General features: G+C 35.7%; 3 protein-coding genes and 1 long non-coding RNA gene across 4 annotated transcripts; 3 read left to right on the top strand and 1 right to left on the bottom strand.

Moving 5' to 3' along the window:
- The first annotated feature begins 4,767 nt into the window (after positions 1-4,767).
- On the top strand, positions 4,768-7,500 carry LOC130740081 (uncharacterized). The gene is made up of 2 exons (XM_057592581.1): positions 4,768-5,954; positions 7,277-7,500. Exons 1-2 carry the CDS (start codon positions 5,504-5,506, stop codon positions 7,330-7,332), a joined length of 507 nt encoding a protein of 168 aa, XP_057448564.1. The 5' UTR covers positions 4,768-5,503; the 3' UTR covers positions 7,333-7,500.
- Positions 7,501-9,638: 2,138 nt separating this feature from the next.
- Positions 9,639-12,859, top strand: LOC130735750 (uncharacterized). Its single transcript, XR_009018557.1, has 3 exons — positions 9,639-10,885; positions 12,014-12,068; positions 12,158-12,859. It is a non-coding gene; the product is annotated as an uncharacterized LOC130735750 (long non-coding RNA).
- Positions 12,860-16,139: 3,280 nt separating this feature from the next.
- LOC130740082 (kinase-interacting protein 1-like) lies at positions 16,140-20,436 on the top strand. Its single transcript, XM_057592582.1, has 2 exons — positions 16,140-16,550; positions 17,108-20,436. The coding sequence occupies exons 1-2, from the start codon at positions 16,457-16,459 to the stop codon at positions 20,170-20,172; spliced, it is 3,159 nt and encodes a 1,052-aa protein (XP_057448565.1). The 5' UTR covers positions 16,140-16,456; the 3' UTR covers positions 20,173-20,436.
- A 765-nt stretch (positions 20,437-21,201) lies between these two features.
- LOC130740083 (protein ecdysoneless homolog) lies at positions 21,202-25,747 on the bottom strand. The gene is made up of 5 exons (XM_057592583.1): positions 24,576-25,747; positions 24,016-24,354; positions 23,082-23,203; positions 22,101-22,267; positions 21,202-21,829 (listed from the first exon to the last, which is right to left on the bottom strand). The coding sequence occupies exons 1-5, from the start codon at positions 25,682-25,684 to the stop codon at positions 21,650-21,652; spliced, it is 1,917 nt and encodes a 638-aa protein (XP_057448566.1). The 5' UTR covers positions 25,685-25,747; the 3' UTR covers positions 21,202-21,649.
- Positions 25,748-26,045: the final 298 nt, after the last annotated feature.

Consider the following 26,045-nt stretch of genomic DNA (forward strand, 5'->3'; position numbering starts at 1 on the left):
TCTTTCCATCTCCACCATCATTCTCTTCTTCACGACGCTGGCCGCACATGGTGGGGGGTTCAGGTTGTGGCGCAGTGGCTGAGGGTTTGGTGCGAAGAAATCCCCTCCCTTTTCTCTCCCTATCTTCTTCTCGGCTCTGTTATGGGTGGGGATTTTTAAGCTAGGTTTCAGGGTTCGCGCTTGTTTGTTGGGTAATTGATGGCTCAGTGTGGTTGGGTATGGAGGCCGGTGCCGGTTGTGTTCCGATCTGATGCATCTCCCTGCAACCAGATCTGAGATGGGTGTAGAGCAGCGAGCCTGCAGTGGTGGCAGCGGCACGGAGGGTGGAACTCAGTATTGATGGTGGATTTATGTTGAAAGAGGGACGAATCTGGTTGGTGACCAAGACTCATGGTTTACTATTCACAAACCCTTGCTTTTTGAAATTTTCTTTTCTATATGGTGTTTGGCAAGAGAGAAAACTAGTGGGGGAGAGGAAAGTTTTGATTTTGATTTTGATTTTGATTTTGATTTTGACTTTTTGAATGGGTGGTGACAGTGTCAAATCAAATGGGTTGATCTAAATGGAAAGAAAAGAAGCATGTTTTGTTTTGTGTTAGGATGAATTTCTGGGTTTGGTGGATGAATATATCCAATTAATCATGTATTTGGGGGTTTTTGATCTTGAGATTTTTTTTTCTTCATTTTTTTTGGGTTTTTACGGTTTGAAGATGGGATCTTTCTGGGAAAGAACATGTTGACAGATGGTGATGGAGGAGGAAGAACATATTGAATAATTAATTTTTTTAAACTATTAAATAATTAACCTAATCCCTCATGAACTAATTTACTAATATATATGTTTTTTGATTTTTTTTTAAAACCTGCTACCATAGGTCAAAAGGCCCTTGTGTAACCTTACACAAGCTTCTATTTGTGTATGCTAAATTCCTCCATGAAATATGACCAAACAACAACAACAAAAAAAGTCACGTAGAATTACAATGAACATTGGAAATGTGAGGTGATCTTCCGCCACATACCCCATGAGATATTAATGGTGGGGCTTGAAATCAAATCAAATTATATGCAAAAAGATGGACTCATCTCATCTCAAACCCGATTAGGAAGAGGTTGATCACAACTTGAGAACAATCAATCATGAAGCTCTTTTCTTCTATTTCTTTTTCGAGGTGAAAGACTTTGTTCCTTACTTGAATCGCTTATATATTTTTTATGAAATATTTTTTATGAGATAAAAGATTGCGTTCTTTATATGAATTACTATATTTCTTTTTTTGCGAAGATGAATGATTGTGTTCCTTATATGGATTTCTTATATATCTTTCTTTTATCACAATTCCTCCTTTCCCGCTTTTATTTTTAAATTTCAACAAGAAATGGAGGGTTGACACTATCGTGCCCAAATTATTTAGAGAGGGTCGGCCCAGTACTAAACTAAAACTGATGATTGGACTACCACCGAGAAACATACAATGATAATCTTATTGATTTTCTCTGTTTCGAGAGTCAATCTAAGTTTCTTGTAAAACATTGGAACTATCCATTCTCCAATAAAGGTAGTCAAATTATAGTCATGAATAGAATCAAATATCCAATGTTGTTGAGCAATTATAAGACATCATATTAGTTGAACTTTCGGGATCCAACAAAATTTTCCAGATTGGAAAATTGTGCAAACACACTTCTCCACTTCTAGACAGATGTAGTAGTAGAGGATAAATAAATTAGTGATATGATAAATGATGTGATAGAATAGATGAGAGATATTAAAAAAAAATGTGAAAGTGACATGTAAGAGAAAATGAGGTGTGAGAATATCAAAGTTCTTCTCAGATCTTTACTACAGCTACGATGGTTGAGATCATTATTGATGAAACTTAATCATTGTCATTATCTTCTCCATTTCTTAAAGGATACATGTGGATTGATCAAAAGTAATTGATAGTTTCACACATCGAACGTTTTCCTCGAGCTTCTTCTTAGTTCTCTTCAACAACGAGGTTTACTCTCTGTATACTGCTAGAAAGAGAAAACTCGATCTTCTTTCACATGAACATCTCGAGTTCAAAATTCAGTTAAATTGGTTGGAGGTGATACCAATAATGTGGTGGAAGGCTCATTCTGATGGGCTTATGACTATTGGGTCTTATGCACTTTATCTTTTATTATCTATAGTTTATTAATATAAGTTTAATGTCCAAACTTTTATTAGGTGTCAACTTCTAGTATATTTTCTTTATTATGATGATGTCATTTGTTATTTGTTGGTCATCTAGAGAATTATGTTAGCTATAAATTGTATCTTTTACTCTTGAATAGATAACAAAAAAATTGACAAAGTTTTATTTTATCTTCTTTTCATAATTTTCTTTTGATTTTCTTCCTTTGATTTTACTTGGTAGAGTTTCTCTCTATCATAATGATTGATGGAATGAAATTCAATGGAGTATTGCATCACATATCAATTCTAGAATCTTTTTATTTCTCAAATCTAGCATTCCTATAATCTCTTTAAGAAATTTTAGAAGAAAATCGTGCAGTACGTGATCATTCGTCTTCTTCCTATCGCATAATCAAATATTTATTACCACTTTACAAATTCTTATTTTACCTATCTGAAGAGTGTTTTACTGGGTGAGATCAAACATCTTTTTTAAGATTCTTGCTGAATGCTGATGACTCCTTCATGCGTTTCGTTGGGTCATTGCTGGGTTCAGGATTTTTTTTTTTTTTAAATACCCTACGTGAGCATCCTTTATAATTAGTACTATATTCAAACATCAATTGTTGGAATTTATATAATAATTTAAATGTATTATTATATATCGATGGCAATAACGTTAGCCAAACGTTTAATGTTTTAAAAAGAAGAGAATCAAATGAGCAAAGGTCAATTGAAAGAGCTCCTTCTAAGAAAATCGGATGAAAAAATATACTCTTTTTTTCTTTTAAACTTTTTTGCTACGTCAAATATAATTTGTCATCGTTTTGGCTATGCTAACTTTTATTTGTTCCCATTTTTCTCTATTCTTTGAGTACTGATTACTCCACGGACAACCACCAACAATTTCCGCGTAGAAATACACAGATGACATATTGACCTTCAATCATTTTCGTACGAGTTTCGGAATCAATTACCTCCAAAGTGTTTTGTTTTGTGCCTTCTAATTGAACATAAAAATGATTTATCAAATGCAACTTACTTGTGCCTCTGAAATCAATCTCCACTATAATTATAGTATTTGTCTATTGATTTCTACAGTATCATTTTCCAATTTAGTAAAGAAAATAATTCATGCATACCCAAATTTCACCTCATCTATGAGAAATAAAGGAATATTCGTGATAAAATGATGTGAATGATGCGCTAAATGAACAAATTAAATATAACTTTACTTTTAAATTTAAAATGTTTTTAATAATTTAAAAAAATTGAAAGCATGCTTATTTTTTAATAGTATATTTCTGATTAAATATTAGTTTTATTTACTATTTTCTCGAGAATAAGTTTTTATATGGAAAATACAACTTTATATTAAATGGAAATTTCTAGTACATTAGCTAGTAAAGCCGTGGTAATTGGAGCTGGAAAATTATCCCACCATACAGAATTTGGGCACTCATTAGCACTAGCTGTTAAAAGATGAGCCACTTTATCCCCCCCCCCCCCCTTAACATGATTGATCTCAAAATGATCCAAACATGAAGCTAGCTGCCTACAATGAACAATCGGTTGATAGAAAACACAAGTTGAATTTTACCAAATTTAAAGTTGGAATTATAGACAAAGTAAATAGTGAAACCTGTCCAAAGGTGTAGTTTCTTGCCGGATTTTTTTTTTATAAGTAAATGTTAGTTGTTAGTAATATTAATAAATTAATTATTTATAAGGGTTCGACGAACTCTGACCCTTCACACTTTCATTTCATCCAACTCTTATGTCCTTAACTCTTATCACTTTAGCTAATCCTCAGAGATGCTTCTTGAAGGACATGATCTCACTATGTGCCAAGATTTTCTTATTTAATTTTTTTCTTTTGTACTTGCGTTCTTTAATCTTCCAAGTTCAAAAAAATTAATTAATGAACCCAATCAATCTAATAAATGTTTTGTCCCCGTATGATAGCTCAAGTGGTAAGGGGAGGTCTAGAGATTGATTTCTGATAGGGTGCAATTTATCTTTCCGATATAAAAAAAATCTAACAATTACTTTATGGAGTTGTCAAAATGTTTTACTTTAATTTAAAGATTTAAAGTAGTGCTACTATATCAGATGGACTTTTAAATGGCAATTCATAAATATGCTGATTTTGACAATAGTAGTATTTATTTATTTCTTTTTAGTCATGGGAAAACATTCACAATGATATTTAAACAAGGCTACTTGAATTTAACTTAATCACTACTACTTTCCAAAAAAACAACTTAATCATGATTATTAAGATTAATTTTGAAATTGACAATATCCATTACTGGCTGACATTAATGACACTTGTCAACAAGTTGGAAACATGCATCCAAATCAGGCTAATGCTCATGCACGTCATCTACTTTGGACGGTTATTATCTTTTTCATCCAAGAATCAACGTCCAATATTTTCTCAGCAACAACCACATATTTCTTTTTAACCACCACGGGTTTTCATTACCCACATACAGTCCACAGTAACAACCCAACACCTTCAATCACCGGTGCAATCTGAACCGTCCAATCTTACAAGATAGAAAAAAACAAACTCTCTTTATAAATGCAGAGTAAGACGAGTTTCAGTGTGATTGGGTTCGCTTCAGAGTGAAGCACAAGGAAGAAGACGATCACATACAGAGAGAGAGATTAGCGAGTTAGGGTTACAATTTCAACTCTCTGAGTCATCCATTCATTGTCTCGCCGGTTTTTTTTCTTTCGCCGGCTCCGATCTCCTCTGTTTTATAAGGTTCGGTTTTCCGGCGAGGAATTTTTTTTTTGGGGATTTCCCGTTTTTGACACAAAGTTGAAGTCTTTTCTCAAAAGGGTATTCTGGGTTTCATCTTGTTTGCTATTTTGCGCTGAGTAGACTGTGTCATTGTGATTTGGTTTGGGGGTTATGTGTTTTGAGTTATGAAGAAAGTGATAGCATTTATTGTTTTGAGATTTGGATAATTTGGATAATAGTACTAATTTATTTTCCATTGAGTGTTGTTGTGTGTGGGGGAAGCCAATTTTTTTCTGACATTCAATTTTGGGAAAATGGGCCAGTAAATCAAGGCTATGATGTAATGATGTTATTCAATTCAACTTGCTGAATTGAAATTGGGGTTGATATTTGAGGAATCAGGAAACCTTGTCCTTTTGATAAATTAACTGCATCTGCTTCATCCCTGCTATGAAATTTTTTTGGATTATTGATTTGAAATTAATGTGTTTGTTGGGTTCATTAATCTTTGGCCTCTAGAAGAGCTTCACACTCATTGAGTCATTGTAAACCCTTTAGCCTTGAATCTCCAATTGGAAATTGCAAGTATGGCTATCTCTTTGCCTCGTTTCCCATGGTGGTTCTGGAGTGGCAAGGAGAAGGAACCTGTTCCTAGTGGCTCTTCTCTGAATTCATCATCAATGAAGAAGGAAGGAGAGGCTAGGAAGTTTGAGAGTTTGGTGAAGGGGACAAAGATAGCCAAGGTGAAAAAGAAGTGGCAGAGCAGGGAAGAGAGGAGAGTTGATAGGGAGTATGATGTTGTTTTGGTGCCATCTGATGGTGGTGGTTGCTTGTCAGACTCTGAATCTGAGGGCTCAGATTGGTCCATTGGGTGGTTGGAGCCTCATGGCTCTGATTTTCAGAGTGATGATGATGAGTCTGATGGTAGTTTTGCTGTGCTGGTTCCTTGCTATAGACCTGGCTGCAAGGAAGTGGTGGAGGCTTCAAATGATGAGCTTTTGAGTGCTATCAAGAACCTCCCAAATGAATTTTCTTCTGGTAAGATTTAGTACATGTTCTCTATTTTTGTAATTTGTTTTCATTGAGTTATTCTGCTCTGTTTGAAACTCTTAGCACTGTTTAACTTAGTGCATCTTTGGATACGGTGAGTCAAAATCATCGCGAACAGAAGCAACTTCTCTTAGTTTTTGAGACTATTCACCGTGATTTTGGTTTCACTGTTTATCCCAACATGCACTTATTCTGACTTGAATAATTTCTTTATGCTGGTTATGTTAAAGTCGAATATTCCTTGTTCAGATGCTTTTTATATGTATTGTAAGATGTTTAGTTTGGTTAGCCTTTTGATGATTCTGATCTTGATGAAGAAATGTGTCTATCATTATCATCATTGTTCTGTATGTGATTGTGTTGTGTTGATACATGGCAATCAACTGTAAGTGCAATTTGCAATGATGATTAGGCCTTTCTGGCTCACTAAATACAAACACATAATATAAGACAAATAAAAGGTCTTTGTTTTTTATTTTCTAAAATTTTGGTGTGTGTGGAATGGATATAGTAGGGGCAAGCTTTTCTAGCATGTGGTTATGGGTTCTATTTTGTTTTTTGTATGCCAATTTTTGCTTTTCTGAGCTAATTTTCTTTGTTCATTGTTTGTTTCTCTGTTCTAGGAGGTTTCCTGATGTTTTTGCCATGTATTTCTTTCAACTCTTAAGGAATGTTTGCTTTAGTAAAAAAGAAATGTCTAAGCTTAAAACTATTGCTCAGGGCGGTGAATCACTTTTGCCAAGTTGCTTTCATGATAGAGAAAAAAGCTATGCACTAATATATGGTAACTTCAACTTCACAATCTGATATATGGTCCTAAATTCTTCACCATACAAGCCATAGCCATTGATTTACTAAAATTCCTTTTGTGATTCTTCGATGTGCTAAGCCCTTAAGCAGAACAACCTTTATCTTTTCTAATATCAGAACCTTTTCTGTCTTGACTAAAAGGAAAATGTGTTCTTGTTTTTCATATCTTTATGGTTGGGTGCACGTTTATACATAAATTATATTGCCTTGAACCGATACTGATCATGATGATTGAACTTGTATCAATTGCACACTCCAAACTGCAATTTGGGTATTGTTGTGTTTAAAATAACAACTTGCCATATTTAGTTGAGATGTTTGTAATCATTAAAATTAGGGAAAGTTGTTTTGTAATAGTAAAGATGCATATGCTTTTAAATCAACTTTTGTCGAGTGAAAGCATCATTAAAGTACTTATTATTCTTATAATTTGACATTTTAAGAGACTAAGATAAGCCATTTGTACTAATTGTTGTTTTGGGTTGCTATTGCATTTGCAGCTGGCAACAATTACATGGAACAATGGCTGGCTAATCTTCAGAATTTTGAAGCATAGAAAATTACCACGTCTTCTATGACTAGGGAACCTTTGTGACCACCTTCTATAAGTAGAGGAGGCGAAATAATCCATTATCCATCCATCAATGTATTTTTTGTACATAAAATCCCCTTCTCCTTTTATTGTATTAGCTCAAATTGAAATGGATAGTTTCAATCTTGAACATACGATATGGCCAATCACTTCACTAATATGTCTATAATACAAAATAATTTCACTTTGACAAAACTAGTTAAAATGGAGGATTGTATGAGTCATATATATTTAATTTTTTCTTAAATTGTTCTCGCAATTTCGACGTGGAGTGGTAATTCACTCTAGAGAAATGAACTGAATTAAAAAATTGACTAAAATTAAAATAATTTGTATGTTTTAATTTTTATTTTCTAGTATAAGTTTTTCCCCTATTTATTTTGTTAGTAATTTCATTAATCCATTTTGCAGTTTTGTTTTACACTTTTAACCTAATCCCTTCTCCATCCTGTTATTCTCTTCTATAAAAGCTGGCATATTTTCCTTTGGACCACATAAAAGCCAGATGCAAAGAAGAACCACATAGAACAAAAACAAACGAATTACAATGTTTATGTTGCCCTCAAATGGATGAGGTAGTTGTACTTTCTTCCTTTCAATCCTTAGGGATGGCTCCAACGGGTGGTGGGGTGACCCGTCACTAGCATGTTGAAATGCAGGTTCGGTTGGACTGGTATATTTTTTACACTTATGTTCAAAGTACTAACCTAATCACATTTTGACATGTTGGCGGCATAATCCACTTTATGAATATAATAAATAAAAAAAGTTGTGCAATGAATTTGTAATTACTGACACTATCACTAAAACTAAATTATAAAAGAAGATGCGGTTGCTTCATATTTCTTTGTTCTATGCTAACTTTGTTATTGGATTTTGATTCATTTCGGCTATATTATAATAAACAATAAAAATTAAAAAGCTCCTTGAAAAAAAAAAACAATAAAAAGCTCAACCAAACTCTACATTAAGAATCAACTACACTACTACTCTTCCCCGTTCTGCCTCCATCCGTCCTTTTTCCCGATTTCTCGCTTCCCCCAAATCATGGGATTTGCGTTGAATATGCGGTGGATTTGCTCACAATTCTCTTTCTCAAATTTCTGAACTGTTTGTAGGTAGTTGCAGTGGACAAGTTCACTAGCTTCACCTCCTGGAGCTTGGAAAGATGATACAGTTCATACTATTAGTAAGATCCTTAACCAATGGACTCATCCCTCTATAACATCATTTACATGTAGCTACTTCTGATGTGCTGTTGGGAATTGTTGGGAGACTGTGCCATGTAGTTTCTTCAGATTTTACCGCTCCTGGATTTTTTATTTGATGCAATTTAGACCCATTTGGAATAGAAGGAATCACAACCTCATTAAATGTGCAATTAAATTATTTATCGTCCAATGTTAAGCTCCAGTCGCCAATATCTTGGATGAGATCATTGCAGTCAACAGGTAGAGAAGGTGAGGTTATAGTCACTATTGATCGTGCTACTAATTTGAAGTCCTTCCATATTGATAATGCAGCTGTAAAAGTCTTTATGGGTCTCCTTATAATCTGTATTGTTGTAGTAAAAGCAGCTTATAAATTAATCAAATTATGGAATGACACAGTATTTTAGGGAGTTATAATGAAATGCAATCTTAAAATTATTGCATTTTTTATAAATACTTATCTACTTAAAATTTACTTTATTTTGTCTAAGCTGAAACCCTTATCCTATTATAGTTCTTGGAGTATAAAGTTTGAGAATTATAAATTTATGTGTTTGATTTAGTGGAGTTTTAAACTATATTATAAATGAAAAGGTAAAAGTTGTAAGAGCAAGTTTGAGTTATGATTCAGAAATGTCTACTGTATAATTTGTTGATTGGAAATGCTATATAGTTGTGCAGTTCAAAGTCAATATGGTAAAAAAATTAACAGGCTATATGAGGGGGTATGGTATCTACCTATGCACTAAGTTAACTTCCATATAGTTTTGCATCACACATCCAATTTAATTGGTCAATGAAGACCTTACATTGGTTACCAGCTGTCTTATTGTAAAAATTGTACAATTCTCACTGGAATCCAACTTTACATATAAATTTAATGTAGGAATATTCTTTCCCTTAATTCATTTGAATTTGAAATTCAAATGATCTCTTTTATTGTAGGATTCTCTCATTTACTATAGGATTCACGCAGCTCCATTTTGTACAGATATATATACATGTAGCATTGTATTAAAATGTAAGCAAAAATATTAGTATTTCAATTCTCTTCATAATGCAGGATGGTATTTCAAACTATTGAAGCTATCTAACAACTTTTCTTTGTTTTTGCTCTTACTAAGATGAACATGTTGTTACCTTTGTGAAGATCTTTCAGTCTTTCAGTTCAAAGCATGAAACTTTTTTGCATTTTACCTTTTTCTTGGGGCTTTTTTTTCCAGGGCCAGGAAATGAGGGAAAAGCGTTGAGCTTTTTTAGATTGGATGTGTTTGCTGCTGAACCATTTGAGAACTCACCACTCCCTTTAGCTGCAGAGAGAACAAGATGGAAAGACCCTCTAAATAGCTTCAATGGATTTAAGTGGATGGAATATCAGTGACCACCATTATTGGGTTAAGCTCTTCTAACCACTATTACTCCTCTCTTCAGTAATAGTACCTTCTAGGTTTTTTGTTTTTTGCTTCCCACTGTATTTTGTTCATTGTTGTTGCTAATAGTTTTATTTTATGGGACTGCCATAACCTACTTTGGAACTATCAGAAAAATGAGCAAGGAAGAATATACTTTGAATGCATCTGAAATTAGAAAGTCTGTCTAATTATATTATTAACTTAATAATTAGTTTCTGGCCTAAAGCAAAATGTGAGTATCTACTACAAAGACGTTGGTAAGCAAGTTAGACCAGTAAGAGTGAGAACACAAGTTTGAACCCAGAAGAATCATTTTGTTAGGAGAGACGGCTACAGTTTTATGAGTGGCACATCCGGGCTAAAGACTAACATCAAAATTGAGCATCTAGATTAAGTGATGCTCAATTTTTACTGTTGGGTGTTTTTATTTGCTCTTTCATTTTTTTGGTGCTTTACTCCAATCTATAACCTTAATGAGATTTTTAATCAGTTAGCTCAGTTTTATGTATTGAATTTCAAAAAACAAACAAACTCCACACACTACTTTTCTGTTTACTAAATTGGATGCAATCAGTGGCATATACTGCAATTCCTCTGTTCATTATTGCTGCAGTTCCTGTGTTCATTATTGCTGCAATTTGCAACATGATATAAATTATGACTGGAGTTTGCTTGGATTAAGAAACTTTTTCTGTTCAAAGCATGTAATTCATATGTTTTGTAGGTGGATCAGGGAAAAAAGAGACCCAATAAGTCTGCTTCAAAAACTCCAGTAGCTACCTAATTCCAAATTTAGTGAGTGGCAAAAGCAGAAGAGTGGAATTGGGAGCTTACATCTGAATGGAGTTTACATCTCCCAGTTTCCTTTTATGCCTGTGAAGGAGAGTGGAATTGGTAGGTTCTACGTCAGCTTCTCCCTTCCCCAATCTATAGCAAAATCCTCAAATTTATTAGTTATTTTTTCTTCTAATCCATGCCTTTTGAGTTACTCCTGCTAGGGCTCTATATACAATTTTTCAAAAATAAAATACAAGTTTTACTTACTATATAATATGCATGACTCTACTTCATTCTATTCCTTTTGATAGAAATGGCATCATGACAAGCACAAAGATGTCAGTGATGTTAGTGCTAGATTTCAAGAGTTAAATGAAGCTTATATACAATGATAATTCTTTCATGCAATGGAATATTTCTTATTCCATGTAAGCACATCATATAACAAACTTCATTCTTCTAGCCTCGGTGATCAACTATATCATTATTGTTACTAACAATGGAATATTCCTCATTTATCGTTAACACAATCAGAACACACAAATGATTAGAGTAAAGGGACAAATAACTGTAAGCACAAAGGTTGTGATCTTTCATTAGTTTTTTTTTTTGTTGCTTCGGAAAACTATCTTTCATTAGTTTTGATGATGTTTTACCTATTTTGTCTAGATTTCTTTTTGTATATAAGCATATGATAATGCTTACTGTGCGAGTACATGACTATTGATTCTCCATTTTGTCCAACACTAACCGCATTACGAATATATCATATCATATATTCATAATGCATGCATTGCAAGGAGCATTATTCAGTTGTACATACATTGTACTTGACTATGCACAAACTAGATTGATTGCATCATATTTCTTCTTTAAAGTAAGATGGTAGCCCTTTTAATATTAATTCTTCGTTCATTGAGTACTGACAATATGCCACAATTAATTCAATTTTTTTTGTAAACATTTGCATACTGAGCATGAGAGATATTGTTTGCTTAGTTTTGAATTTTAGAACCGATTAGTGTCAAGCTTGTGCACCAACTATCAAATATTGCAACCAATGGAGTCATGGTTGGCTTAAGTATTTTACTCTATTGTCTAGGTGGTTCAGTTTATCTTAAAGTTTTCTTTTTGTTTTGTCTTGGGTTCTCAAGTATGTCCATCAGTGATGTACTGTTAAATGTTTGTTTTATGTACACATTACCAAGGAGTATAGTCATTAACACATCAACTTTGTGATTTCAGGTATATGATGGAATGTGGGCACAGGTCTGCTGAAGAGAGAATGTCAGCTCCAACAGTATATCTTCCTCCCCCTCCTACTCCAATAGTAAAAGAAAGATTTTGGTATTATTTGTTTATGTAATTCGTTGTTATTTGTTGGTTCAGGGCCAGAAAATTGAAGATTGAAGCAATCATTCGGAAATCAATGATCAAGAAATATCGGGGTGAAATTGCTCAGGGAAAGGCCTATAAATTAAAATTATCTATTTTGTTGTGGTGACCAATGGTGGAGTGGGGTTGGGCAACCTCACATGAGTTCAATATACTCTTCGATGGCAAGACAAGGATAGTCCCTGATGAATCTGCTCCTATTTTATGTATACCTAAATCTTTTACTGTGGTGAATGAGATAACACAGTGTGATAACGAATGATAACAAGGTGTGATGGTGGTTCTGTATCAATGTGGGGATTAACACATTGACTATATAGAACAATTTCTAGAGGCAAACACTCCACATATTGCACAATCTTGGAGCTATTTTTGGTCTCAAGACAAATGATTGCAATTCTTTCTATGGTCTAAGATCTCATGGTAGACTTCAAGCCAGTATCTCATCTTATTTTATCATGCTATTAGGTAATCCTGAAATGGTTATAGAAATTTAGTTTAGATATTCTAAATGTAATATAGTCAATGTTCACAGCAAATTGATGGTAATTGATTACCATGTAGCTTTTACTGGATCATCTAATGTAAATGACCGGAGTTGGATTAAGAGACTTCGAGGTACACTTAATATTTTTTTTGTGTCACTATAGTCTGCTATTTCTTTTTTTTTTTTGGGAGCAGAAAAGAAACAATTAATTAAATTTAGCTATCCATAAATATACGAAAATTTACATTCAGTTTCTTCCAAGAAAAAAGTGCATTCATGACAATGTTAATGGATATGCTAATGGGAATTCCACGATTGGCTACAAGTTTGTTGGATCTGGACTCATAATAAAATGAGAAGGTGAGAGAGTTATGTGCTTAAAAGAGGAAGTAATTCCGCGAAAGAGGAACAGAAGCAGCTGCGGTGCAGGTGAGAACCGCTCCATCTGCTGTGACCGTGTAGGTTTCTGGGTCCACAGTGATTTGTGGAAGGGCATCATTCAGTTTCATGTCTAGTTTGGTGAGCTTCCTCACATTGGTGTCCACGGCTTCCACCCTCTTGTTAAGTCCGTACGAAGTTTTTACCCCTTCGTCCAAAGCTGCCTTGCTCACATGTAATTATGATACAAGTTTAATCTGATTGTCGCAGTGTACCCACCAGCTATTATGCTAATTTTTTATGAGTGTTTGGTTTCTTTCTTTGATATATTTTTCTTCATTTCATGGATTTTGTGTTCCTCTTCTTTTTATACGTCTTATTTTATTAACAAGGTTTTAGTTTATACGAAGAAAAACACTGGAAATTTTGCATTGCTTTTATAATAAAGAGAGGTTATGCATTGTAGTATCTAAAGTAAGATTTTATTTTTTTAAACAATTTTTAGTAAAATTTAAGATACTGAAGTTATTCCAAAAAAAAAAATACTGAAGTTCAATAACAACACTTCTATATTATGTTTAGGAATAAGTTACCAATGTTAAATTAATGGTTCAAAAATATGAAACAATTTAATTTTATTCTAAGAGATGAAAAAGGACACCATATTAGAATAGAAGACCTCTATGCCAATTTATTTTTTTCATTGTCAGCCAACACAAAAGCAGCATGAATTTAGTTTCTTTGCAGAATATTGAGTCCATGTTCTACTTATCTAATCATACTGATTGTTTTTTTATGTCCACCTCTAGACAATAAACTACAAGGAAAATGTATGCTCATTGTTTGAGATCTCCTCACAGCAACCCAGGGATCTCTGTCAAACACGTCCTTCCTTCTATGGTATTTAAATTTTATGTTGTAGATTTTCTGAAAGCTCTATATCATTTTTCCATGTTATAAAATGTTTGATTTTCATTCCAATATTTTTTCCAATTGTAGACATATATTGTTGTGCCAAAGCGATTTCATGATGGTGCCAAACAACACACATTAAGCGTGAACCACAGTTGATATTGGAAAACTATCCAATTAATGTCCACACTGAAAATGATATGTAATAACATCAATAGAAAATAATAAGGGCCAATAAATACATTATTGTATTATTCCATATATATCAATACTCATCCATCCTCAATGATAGTGATTAGTAGTTGATTCAAAATAAAATTCCCCGTGCGATCGTGCATCGCACGGGTCAACGGGCTAAATACTAGTTAAAATAAACCATGAGAAAATCAGCTTGTGAGAGTTAGAGTAGGTTAGGGTTTTTAGTTTTTACTAAAAGATGAAGATAGTGTTATAGTGACAAAGCGACATAGTATTCATCGAAATTCAACATCGATTAGTTCAGCACTAAAACATGTGTCAATTAAATGGGTTGGATCAATTTCAAATTAACTTCAGCCCCATATCAACACTAATTTAGCTGGTACCATTAGCGTTGGCCTAAACCAACGCCAATGGGTGGTGCTGGTGCTAATTTGGTCGTTGAATTAAACTTTGAGCCTAAAATGACACTAATTGGTGGAAAGTCGACGCTAATTAGCGATGTGTGACTGAAACTACATTTAAGTGGAACATGATAGATATCCATCGCATAGTGCGAGTATCGGTTTCACTGACACTAACTATAATCAGGCCCGACACTAAAGCAAACATTTCTTATAGTGATTATATCTCATTTCTCTTCAAGATACATAAATTCTCTATTCCGTTGTTTAACATTTTTTTTAAATTGTCAATTATTGATTTTAATATTTCCTTTTACTTTAGAAAAATTATATTTTTCCTCAAACATTAACTCACTAAAAATATCCTTAAAAAAACTAATTTTTAATATCACTTCTAGATCAAAATTTTCCTTTTTGCTTAAAGTCTATTCTATTTGAGTTTTAAAATTTATTTCATTCAAATATTTTTACATAAAAAAATCATCTCTAGAATGTTAATCACTTATGCATACATATGTTGTAATTTTAAAGATTTGCTCTTCAGAGAATTTTTTTTTAATTTGCATTTCACAATTTTTTCTAAAGTATTCTCACATCTGACAATCATAAAACTAATTCTCTTGATACATAGAGATAACATTATTTGAGCAAGTTTCTCCCTATAAATCATTATGTTTCATACACTCTTATCAAATTGAAGAGAAAGAAATGTTAATTTAATCAACAAGCACCATATTATGTAGGATTTAATGTGTATGAGCAGTGCCTATCTATGAAAAATTTCTTTACTAAATACCAATATATTTAATTTTATTACTAATAATAAATTAATATTTTTTAAAATGTTAAGGAATGGAAACATATTTTAGTATGTAATTTTCTATTTATAGTACGAGTTGAGTGCAAACTGCAAAGTAACCAAGAGAACGTGCCTCCAACAATTTTCTATTACGGACGCCTCCTCTCAAGCTTTATATAAAGCGTCAACTTTTCGAAGTCGGCAATTGCCACCCTCACATTACAGCTTTTTGCAAGCAACTTTTTTGTACCTTACATTTGACATACTTTATTTAACAATATAACTATAGTAGTAATAATTAAGTATCAACCCATAACCTTATACAAATTACTCAATTCATTTACAACTTATCCAATTCGAATAGCTTATAAATTGAGAAGCTACTGCATAGAGAGTTGCTGAAAGAAGATACAAAACGATATGATTTCCTTATTAATACACCCTAGTTAACTATATATTGAGATTATTATTTCTTTCGTAGTTCAAGAAAGATAAAAAGAAGTCTTTTGGTTTTAAACATGAAACAAGTATATTCTATACAAAGACAACTTTGTTTCACCCACAGGTTAGTGAATATTAAGTACAGTTCGACTCAATGATTGAACTCTTGATCTTACAACTACGACTCATAGTAGTAGAAAGAAAAAAAGAGGTTGGTGTAAAGCCAAAGGAGATTTGGCAAAGCTGGACAATGCGAGGGGCACGTGGATGAATGCTCATGTCATGCGTAGATAGATACATACTATGTTAGTGTAACGCTTTTTTAAAAGGAAAGTTTGGACATTAAATTCCTGCGAAGTTTACTCCCCTCCATCATCCCATAATTGCCTCCAACATCTCTCCCCACGTTTTCTTTCTTTCTGTTTCATTGAAAATCTTCTCCTTCTTCTTTTGTTTTACTTTTTCTTTCTATTTTCTTCTCCTGGTCCATTGCTGTCATGGAATCCATGTCTTCTCTTCCCATATCTTTGATACATAGATAGAGAGTAAAAGGAAAAACACGGTTTTGCATGTTCTTGACTTTGACATCATTAAGATCTCAATATCAAGGACCAAGGGACAAGAGATAACCAGCAGCAACAACAAGAAGTCAAGAAGAACAAGAAGAAATCAAAATGTTGCAGAGAGCTGCAAGCAATGCATATTCATGGTGGTGGGCTAGCCACATCAGAACAAAACAATCAAAATGGATGGAGCAGAACCTTCAAGGTGATCTTCATTCTCCTTTTACACATTCATAGGCTCATAGCAGATAATAAGGAAATGACTTGCTTTGGTTTCAACGTCAAAGAAAAAAAAACAAGCTTTCCTTGATCATTTTCAGTAATATTGAGAATCTAACCCTTCAAGTGGAGGTTTAAGAAAGATTTGATGTTGTGCCATATACTCAAAGTCAAGGTTAAATTGTTTTAGTATGATTCTGAAGATGTTTCTCTGTGTTGTACTTTGTATTTTTAATAGAGATTTTGGGATGGAAGTCTTTGAAATCCTATAATTCTATATTTTGGTAGAATGTTGGAATGTACACAGCTTCATTTCTTTTCAAAAAAAATACAATGCTGATTAGGAAATTTAAACAAAGTTGGCATTCTTGAAGTTATTGAAGTCATTTCCTGTGTGTATGCAACGATGGACGCTCAATTGCTAATTGTTATTCAGAGAATTAAAATTTGCTTGAACTTTGGCTAGATGCCTATAAACAAGACATTTAACTTCTATGTGCCTTTGATATTTGGCAAACTAAAGCATGTAAGAAAAAACTGCAGATATGGAGGAAAAGGTGCAGAGTGTTTTGAAGCTCCTAGAGGAAGATGGAGACTCATTTGCCAAGAGAGCAGAAATGTATTACAAGAGGAGACCGGAGCTGATAGGTTTTGTGGAAGAATCATTCAAAGCTTACCGCGCTTTGGCCGAACGATACGATCACATATCTACAGAGTTGCAGAATGCCAACAACACCATTGCTCAGGCCTTTCCAGATCGAGTCCCGTTTATGGATGAAGATGATGATGATGTGTCGTCACCAAGGACTCCAAGAAAACTACCAGAAGGGTTCAAAGGAAATATCCCAAAGCCTCCCATGAGAGATTTGAAAAGTGTGGTCAAAACAGCAACAGCTACAAAGAAATTCCAATCCAAGAAGCCAGCTACCACAACTTCTGCAGCTTCTAAAGTTTCTAAATCTGGATTGAGCAGAAAGGAGGCACTTGAAGAGGTTGACAAGCTTCAGAAACAGATCTTGGCTCTACAAACTGTGAAAGAGTTTGTGAAGAGCTCTTATGATAATGCCATTGCTAGGTATTGGGAAACTGAGGAGCAGATCAAAGAATTGCAAGAGAGAGTTTCAATTCTGCAAGAGGAGCTTGGAGAAGGTATTGTTATCGAAGATGACGAAGCGCGCCGATTGATGGCAGAAGCTGCTCTTAAATCATGCCAAGAGACGTTGACAGAGTTGCAACAGAAACAGGAAAAATCAATTGATGAAACCAGAGTTGAGTCCACAAGGATAAAAGACGTCAAGGCCAAGTTAGGCTTTCTCATGGATGAGTTCCATTATGATCAGAGCAATTCCAAAGAGCCAAGGGCCAAAAGAGATGTCAAAGAAGTAGCACAACCAAAGGACTTGGGCAATGAAGAGGACCAATTGACTCAAAGGAGACAAAACTTACTGGTATTGCAGGAGACCATTAAAGAGCACTTTGAGAATGGCTCCAATGCATCCCTCACTGTGGCAGATATGGTAGAGAAGATTGATGATCTTGTGAACAAAGTGTACAGCTTGGAAACTTCAGTTTCATCTCAGACGGCTCTAGTAACTAGATTGAGAACAGAAACTGATGAACTTCAAGTCCAGGTTCGAACTCTGGAAAGTGATAAAGAAAGTCTGATCAACGACAGAAATAAATTAAACGCCCAATTGAGAGAAATGGAAGAAAAGCTGCATGGAGTACAAGATCTAAACCAAGTTGTTGAAGATCAGAATATCAATCTCCAAACTGATTTCACTGAAGCACGCTGTGAACTTGATGATCTATCAGAGAAAGTCCAAAATGTTCAGCCAGGTGAGGAGGCTAAGGTCACAGATTTGCCACAATCATCAGGCCAAGCTGATTCAAAACATGAACCTGAAGGAGAAGTTCCACCGAATCAAGACAATGTCCTAGTGAATGATGTGAAGTCAGCAAAGGAGCTTAATGGTTTGATAGAAGATGCAGTAAACTCAGATAAGGAGCTTAAGGTTGCTGGTACTGTAGAAGATGGTGCAACATCAGGTAACAAGCTGGAGGTCACTGGTTCAACCCAAAATGGTGCAAGTACAGATAATGAACTTAAGGTTCCCGGTATTGTAGAAGACGACGTAACATCAGATAAGAAGCTGGAGGTCACTGGTTCACCACAAAATGGTGCACGCACAGATAATGAACTTAAGGTAACCGGTTCAATGGGAAATGATGTTAAGTCAGTAAATGAGGTCAAGGTCACTGGTTCCTTGGGAACAGAAGAGGAAACCCCGGCAGAAAACAAACCTACAGATGAGTTAAAAGAGCAAGACAAGCGTTTGAATCCTGACAACAGTGATGAAAAAGCAACAGTTGCTGTGAGTACTTCTACTGAAAATCAGGAAGTAAGCCTGTCCCCAGCAAGCAACAAGGCAGATAGTTCTTCAGAGAGTTTTGTGAAACAGCAAGAACCCGATGCTAACCAAAGTTTATCTGAGACAGATAATACCCTCAAAGTTGACACCAAAGAAGTGGAAGCAGTAAAAGAAGATGAACCTGATTGGCGGAAAATGTTTATGGATGGAATGCAGGACAGAGAAAAGGTTCTGCTGACTGAGTATACTAATACTCTTCGAAATTACAAAGATATGAAGAAGAAGCTTGCTGAAATTGAGAAGAAAGATGAAGGTAACAACTTTGATTCATCTTTGCAGCTCAAAGAACTCAAGACAGCTAACTCCTTGAAAGATGAAGAGATAAGGCTTCTACGTCAGAAGTTAGGACTCCTGCAGAGAAGCTTCGAGGGAAATGAAGATTTGGCAGAGTCACATTCAGTACTGCACTCAAAAGAACACAATCTTGAGGAACTTTTAAAAATTGAACAACCTGAGTCTACATCAGCCATTGAAGAGAAGTTCCGGCATAACATGGATGGAATCCTAGAGGAGAACTTAACTTTCTGGTTAAAATTCAGTACTAGTTTTTCTGAGATACAAAGGTTTGAAACCACTATCAAAGATTTGCAGACTGAGGTATATAAACTTGAGGAAAAAGGGACATCATCAGAGGGTAGTAGTAGCATAAAGCATAGTTTAAAATCAGATGCTCGGCCGATTTATAAACACCTCTCAGAGATCCAAACTGAAATAACAGTCTGGCTGGAAAAGAGTGCCTTGCTGAAAGAAGAACTGCAGCATAGATTCTCATCCTTGTGTGACATCCAAGAAGAGATAACAACTGCACTGAAAGCTAGTGCTGAAGATGATGACTTCAGGTTCACAAGCTACCAAGCCGCCAAGTTCCAAGGTGAGGTTTTGAATATGAAACAGGAAAACCACAAGGTTGCTGATGAACTTCAAGCAGGTCTAGATATGGTGACATCTCTCCAATCTGAAGTTGAAAAGACTCTTGCAAAGCTGAATGATCAATTTGGGTTGTCAGCTTCAAAGAGACAACAAAATGGTCAGCTAAGACAGTCAGAGACTCGCGCCAGGGTTCCTCTGAGATCATTTATCTTTGGTGTCAAACCAAAGAAACAGTCAATCTTCTCCTGCATGACCCCTGGAATGCATAAGAAGTTACGGGCTGCCAAGGAACAGGACCAAATGTAAAATATTTTCCTACTTTCCTACTGTTTCTGTTTAATTTTTCTTCTCATTGTGAAAATATTTTTCTCAATTTCATTAGATAGTGTATTGAGATTTGAGAGTGTCTTTTAGTGAAAAGGATCAGATTCATTATTCTATGTTATACTTGTCCATAAGTTGGCAGAGAAGTACGACAAAACAAATGTAGCCTTTGGTTTAACTTTCTCTTTGTAATTTGAGCTCTTTTTTTTCAACATATATCAGTTAGTGTGTTACCATATTAGGCATTGTCTTCTTTGGTACCAAATTGCCCGTGAATGTTAATCTTTTGAACGACGCTGAAGACAATTAGAAGTAAGATTATAATGTCCTTCATAAGAGCAAAGCTATCAAATTCTATGAAAGAATCACACAGCACACGCACACATGCCAATTTATACAAAAAGACACAGGGGGCATGTTCTAATGTTCAGATCAAAACAAGTGCACCTGCACAACTTTGATCAATTGACAAGAAAATAAAATTACTTTTACCTCAGAAAATGAATGTTAACATCACAGCAGAAATTGCACAAGGTGCTGTGGATATAAAGTGATCCCAAAGCGAGATGAGGGCAAGCAGCAACAGCAATCACAATTAAAAAAAACCCAACGAACACCAAACATGACGCTATGCTTTTTCCCCCGTATCAAACTCAGATAAGGAATGAAGCCATATGAAATTCAAACTAAAACAAAAAATTGGGCAAACTTCTAAATGTTTAAAGTTCAAACAGATAAATTAAAATTAGAACTTGTAGAAGTCTAAAATTAAAGGACGATAACAAAGAAAGGTTTCCAAACCAGTTTATGGTTTCTTATTGTCATTTACTCATTTTCATATGACGTACATGTGAAATAGAATGACTGACTACAGCCACCAAACAATTGAGTAATCTGGCACTGACAATTTCATTGCTAGCAAACCAATCTTAACTAGAACAGTACTTCATAACATTAATTGATCACTTAACCCCAAAATAATAAATAGAAAAAACGGTACCTGTAACCTGATGATAAAAATGTATAACACAAGTTTCACATGAATCAATAACTATTGCCAATGTGATTTTACATGTAAAAAAACCAGCTGTACCTAGCAGATGAATCTGCCGATTCATTCGGAAACTAACACATAAAACCACATTCTGGCTGTAAATAATTTCTTCTCAACTGGTTTACATTGATTGCTGATATAAGATAGGTATCCGATTCCCAATTTCCCAACACCACTCCTACTGCAGCCATGTAGCTTGCCACAGATGTATGTTCTCTTGCTTTTCTCTTGAGGCAAGGAAATGACACAGTTCACTAGGAAGCATTTCCTACTATGCTCTCTGCCAAGCAGGTGACTATACTGGAAATAATTCTTGGTAAACTGTGAATGAAACAAGCCACCTGGAGACTACATCATTGGAGAATCCCAAAAAACTTAAAACCGTGGATACAAATTCTAGTGACTTCATTTCCCCTTCTTAGCATCTTGCGGGAACTGAACCCCCATGAGGCCAAGCAAATTGGAAGCAGGACCAGGAAGCCCTTGTTGGGTAGAAAAGGAATCAAGAAGGCTTTTTACTAAATTCACATCCACATCTACAGGAGAAAATTCCTCATCCATATCTTCCGCGGCATGAGATGTTCCCTAAAATTAAGTTGAAAAGAGATCATCAGCCATTCAACTACTCTAAAGCACTTAACCGAAGTTTGCCAAAGAAAATAGAAACTGAACTATCATCCAGATGCCTATGTTTTTGCCCCCACTATCCCATTCCTTAATTATCATATAAAATGAAGAAATACAGCAGCAGGGGGAAGTTAGAGAATCAATGCTTAAGTTAACAATGTAACCAACTGCCAAAATAAACATCTTAATGTTTATACTTCATTAAACATTAACAAAATAGTGAAAATACCTCATGCTTTGGAATTTGTTCATTAGCACGAACAAAACTTTTCTGAAGGGTAGTAGCCTTTAATTCTTCATTCATAGCATCAGAATAGGACTGCCGGAAAGTATCATCCTCTCCATCACTGTTATCCTCATCAGCAGATTCAGCCATATCGCTTTCATCAGAATCATCTGCATAAACATTATAATTTATAAACATATTACATATCTGAAACCAAAACTTATGTGTGCTTTTATTTTTTATTTTATTTTTTTTTTGGGGGGGGGGGGGAGACTAATTGATTGACCAAGTAAGCTCTATGCACACTAAAACCTAGGTACTAGTTACTTTATGGTTGGCAAATTTCGTAAAGCTCACAGTATCAGAAACCACCAAGGTCATTTAATGATCTATGCTACATTGAGCAAAGCAAACTTGAAGAGGTGATCAATGCAACTTTATAAAAAAGTTCTTACAAGCAAAATTTAACTCCACAACATTAGTATACACCTTTTAGGAAAATTGATTCAAATGAATCTTCAGCATGGAATTTAATATTATTCCAGAGCAAGGATTAATGTTATGAATTAAATAGCCATATTAAACACCAATAACGTATCCTAAAACCACTGTGGATTTGTTGTACCACACACATTAAAGACCAGCTTCAAAGACCAATAATATTGAATGGAGACACAGTTTAGTTCAAGAAAAAAAGAGGGAAGGACAGGTAGAGAATATGCTAAAGAGCTTATAGCCAAAAGGATGTTCACAGTTCAAATCAAAGAAATGTGGTGATTATTGTCAACACAGATGTCATATCATAAACACAAAAGTGTAATAAAGTAAATGGTCTAACACAACTCTTTTGTAATCCATTAGTAGAAAATAGAGACCAAAAGAAAAATTCAACATCTGTGTCAGTATAGTTTCTTAATCTATAGTTGGACTTTTTCACTAAAACTAGCAATACATACAAAGTAACCATAAACAAGAAAATCTTACCAAAGTCCAGATCAGATGATGATCCTTCTTCGATATTACTGTCGGCAACTTCACCTGGACGCTTCAATATTGATTCCATGTCTTTCATGAACTGATCCACATCAAGGTCCACTTCCTTATTCCTTTACATACAAGTGCCCGAGATAAAGAGATATCATTATAATAAAGTAATGGAGCAAAATCATAGACTTAACAAATTAAGTATCACCAAAACGCGTATCTATCATGTCAGCACCAGAGAAAATTAATTAGTAGAATGAATGATCAATAATCATTACTGATCAGTTCTCACCATATACCAGATGGAACAAATTATTCAGAACAGGATATCACACAGTTCACACTTACTTTACAAGAAGCCAAAAAGAGCCCTTTGTTACACTTCTTTAAATAATCACTTATTTAAGAAACATAAAGTGACATCTATCTTTCATAATCACTAAAAAAAATCACTTTTTACACAACATGAAATCACTTTTACTAAGCCTAAACTAGTTTGGTTAGAAATTACTATAAAAATAGCTACCACCTAAGCTGTTTTAGCTTTTCATAAGAAAAACTTGTTTATCAAAGTTTTAATTTCATGGTTATGAAAATGACCCAAAAACAGCTTTTTGTTTAGCTTCAGCAGCTGTGTTAGTAAGCTCATTCAACCAAGAGACAAAAATTGCTATACATCATGAGTGCTTTTAGCAGTAGATGAGCCAAAATAAGCTGAAAATAAGCTCATCCAAACATGACCTTTTGACTTTGGGGAATATCAGTCTTAAGTTGGAGATTTGGACTTGGACCGGCACAAAAAGAAAGTATAAGTAACCCAATCTATGTCAATGCCCAAGTTATTTCCATGAAAAGATTCCTATACAATAGTGATAACTGATAAGAAGCATGCATATCAGATATGTTAAATGAGTAAGTATATTGTTAAACTAACCTGTCTTCAGGAGCTTCAGCACCCTTGTAACTTGACAAGGTATGGACAAATGCCCGCATGCTTTTTGCTATGTCACTAGGGTCAAACTCATCCGCATTTGAAGCAGATGATGGACCATCATCTTGATCCTTTTTCGCTTTCCCTTTCTTTTTTTGTTTTAAGTCATATAGTTCCATCTCCTTTTGTCTTTCCATAAGAGCAGAATTCAACTCTTCCTCTCCATTGTAAAGCCAAGAATCATCATCAGATGGAGGAACCTCCTGAGCCTTAAAATCATCCACTGAATAAGGCAAAGCAAGAATCTCATCTATGCGCCTAACAGGAGCGTTCATCAAGTCACTGCAACAAATTTTCAATTAGCAATGATAGAATGACAAAAAGCAACATTAAGTGAGCATCTGCAACTATGCATTATTGAGCTCAATGTCAAATCCAAGGAGTTTTCCTTGTATCTATCTCATCCAAACCGAAAGAGTAATCTACTTACATGAGTTCTAGTAATGGTTAAAACATAACATACATGTGAACAAAGTGCAAAGAGGCAAAGAGCAATTACCAACCTGGCTCTGGAATGCAGAGAAGTGTTCCTGTAATACTCTTGTGCATTCTGCTCCAACCTCTGATACTCAGCGGAACCCGGAAGCAGACCTTGGAAGTAACCACTCTTCTCCAAGCTCTGCCTAAACACTTCCCAATTAGTCCCCTTCCCTTCCACCCCATCGCGCTTCCGCTGCTGGTACATCATCTCAAACCCACATGCTATCTTCATCCCCAGCTCCGCCTCCGCATACCCCTCCTTGTCAACCCGTCCCGGCATCTCCGGATAAACCTTCGGAGCCTGAAACCTCTGCTGCACCAGCTGAGCATACATGGCCCTCGACAACTTCACCGAAACGCGGGCCAACTCCTCGCTACTCCCCCTCTCCAAAAACCTCTCCATCCTCGCCGCAGACTTCATGGAGTCCACGTCCCTGTCGTAGAACCCCTCCACCGCCAGCGAAACCAGGAACGGCTCGTGCCTCACAACCTGCGCCACCGACGCCGGAACCCTAACCCTAGCCTTATGCATGTTCCTCCTGGCCTGTTCCGGGTAATCCTTAATCCGATTCTCGACGGCGCGCTGAACCGGGTCGGAGGCCTGCGATTCGGGTGCAGAGGCGGTGAGGAAGTTGAGGGAATCGATAAGGGAAGGATTGGGGAGGCGGGTTTTGGGGATGATGTGGAGGTGGCCGGAGCGGAGGAAGACACGGTGGAGGGAGGTGTCGGGGTTGAGCCAGCGGGGGAGGTGGAAGGCGGCTTCGATGAGGAGGAAGTCGCCGTCGGAGTCCCAGATGCGGATGGAGAGGGAGGGGAAGTGGCGGGAGACGTGGAAGAGGAGGAAGACTGTGAACCACTCGTCGTCGAGATTGTCGCCGTAGCGGAGGTGGCCGTGGAGGTGGGGGAGTTGGGAGGATGAGGGGCATGGGCAGGAGGGGTTTGGGGGAATGGAGAGGGAGAGGGTGAAGGGTTGGTGCTGCCATATGTAGTCGGCGGTGAAGGGAGAGACGGTTTGGAGGATTTGGAGGTGGAGGGATTGGAGGGTGGTGGTTGGGGAATCAGGGTATATGGAGTAGAAAACGGTGTCGTCTGGTGCGCGGGTTGAAGAAGAAGAAGAAGAAGGGAACTCCATTGCTGTATGTTCACTCTTCAATTTCAATCCAAGCTTCGCTCTCACATAAACCTTTGCGTTTTTGGGATCGTGATGCTTCTAGTGATAAACCTTTTGCTATGTCTGTTTGGAACAGCAGAAAAAACAAAGGGAAGAAAGGTGGAAGGAAAGGTGGAGAGAAAATGGTATTTTCCCTTGTTTGGTTCGTTCAGAAAAAGGAGGGAAAGAAACGAGTGAAGGGATTTTTATTGAATAGACTTGAAGGCGCTACACCAGAGCACCTTCTTCAGTGTGTTACACGAATCGGTGAGTGAGAAATTAACTGAGAGAGAGACGGGGAGAGTGAGAACTAACCGAAAAATGGAATGGAGCGATTTTCTCG

This window comes from Lotus japonicus, chromosome 2 (genome assembly GCF_012489685.1).
Source record: "Lotus japonicus ecotype B-129 chromosome 2, LjGifu_v1.2".
In the NCBI taxonomy this organism is placed as follows: domain Eukaryota; kingdom Viridiplantae; phylum Streptophyta; class Magnoliopsida; order Fabales; family Fabaceae; genus Lotus; species Lotus japonicus.

What these genes read in the sequence shown, in the direction of transcription:
- LOC130740082 (XM_057592582.1), top strand. Translation starts at nt 16,457, where the DNA reads ATGTTGCAGAGAGCTGCAAGCAATGCATATTCATGGTGGTGGGCTAGC. An exon ending in GATGGAGCAGAACCTTCAAG is followed by an intron (nt 16,551 to 17,107) that starts GTGATCTTCATT and finishes AAAAAACTGCAG; the next exon opens with ATATGGAGGAAAAGGTGCAG.
- LOC130740083 (XM_057592583.1), bottom strand. Translation starts at nt 25,684, where the DNA reads ATGGAGTTCCCTTCTTCTTCTTCTTCTTCAACCCGCGCACCAGACGAC. An exon ending in ATCATCTGATCTGGACTTTG is followed by an intron (nt 22,268 to 23,081) that starts GTAAGATTTTCT and finishes ATGTTTATGCAG; the next exon opens with ATGATTCTGATGAAAGCGAT. An exon ending in AACAAATTCCAAAGCATGAG is followed by an intron (nt 21,830 to 22,100) that starts GTATTTTCACTA and finishes ACTTAATTTTAG; the next exon opens with GGAACATCTCATGCCGCGGA.
- LOC130740081 (XM_057592581.1), top strand. Translation starts at nt 5,504, where the DNA reads ATGGCTATCTCTTTGCCTCGTTTCCCATGGTGGTTCTGGAGTGGCAAG. An exon ending in CCCAAATGAATTTTCTTCTG is followed by an intron (nt 5,955 to 7,276) that starts GTAAGATTTAGT and finishes TTGCATTTGCAG; the next exon opens with CTGGCAACAATTACATGGAA.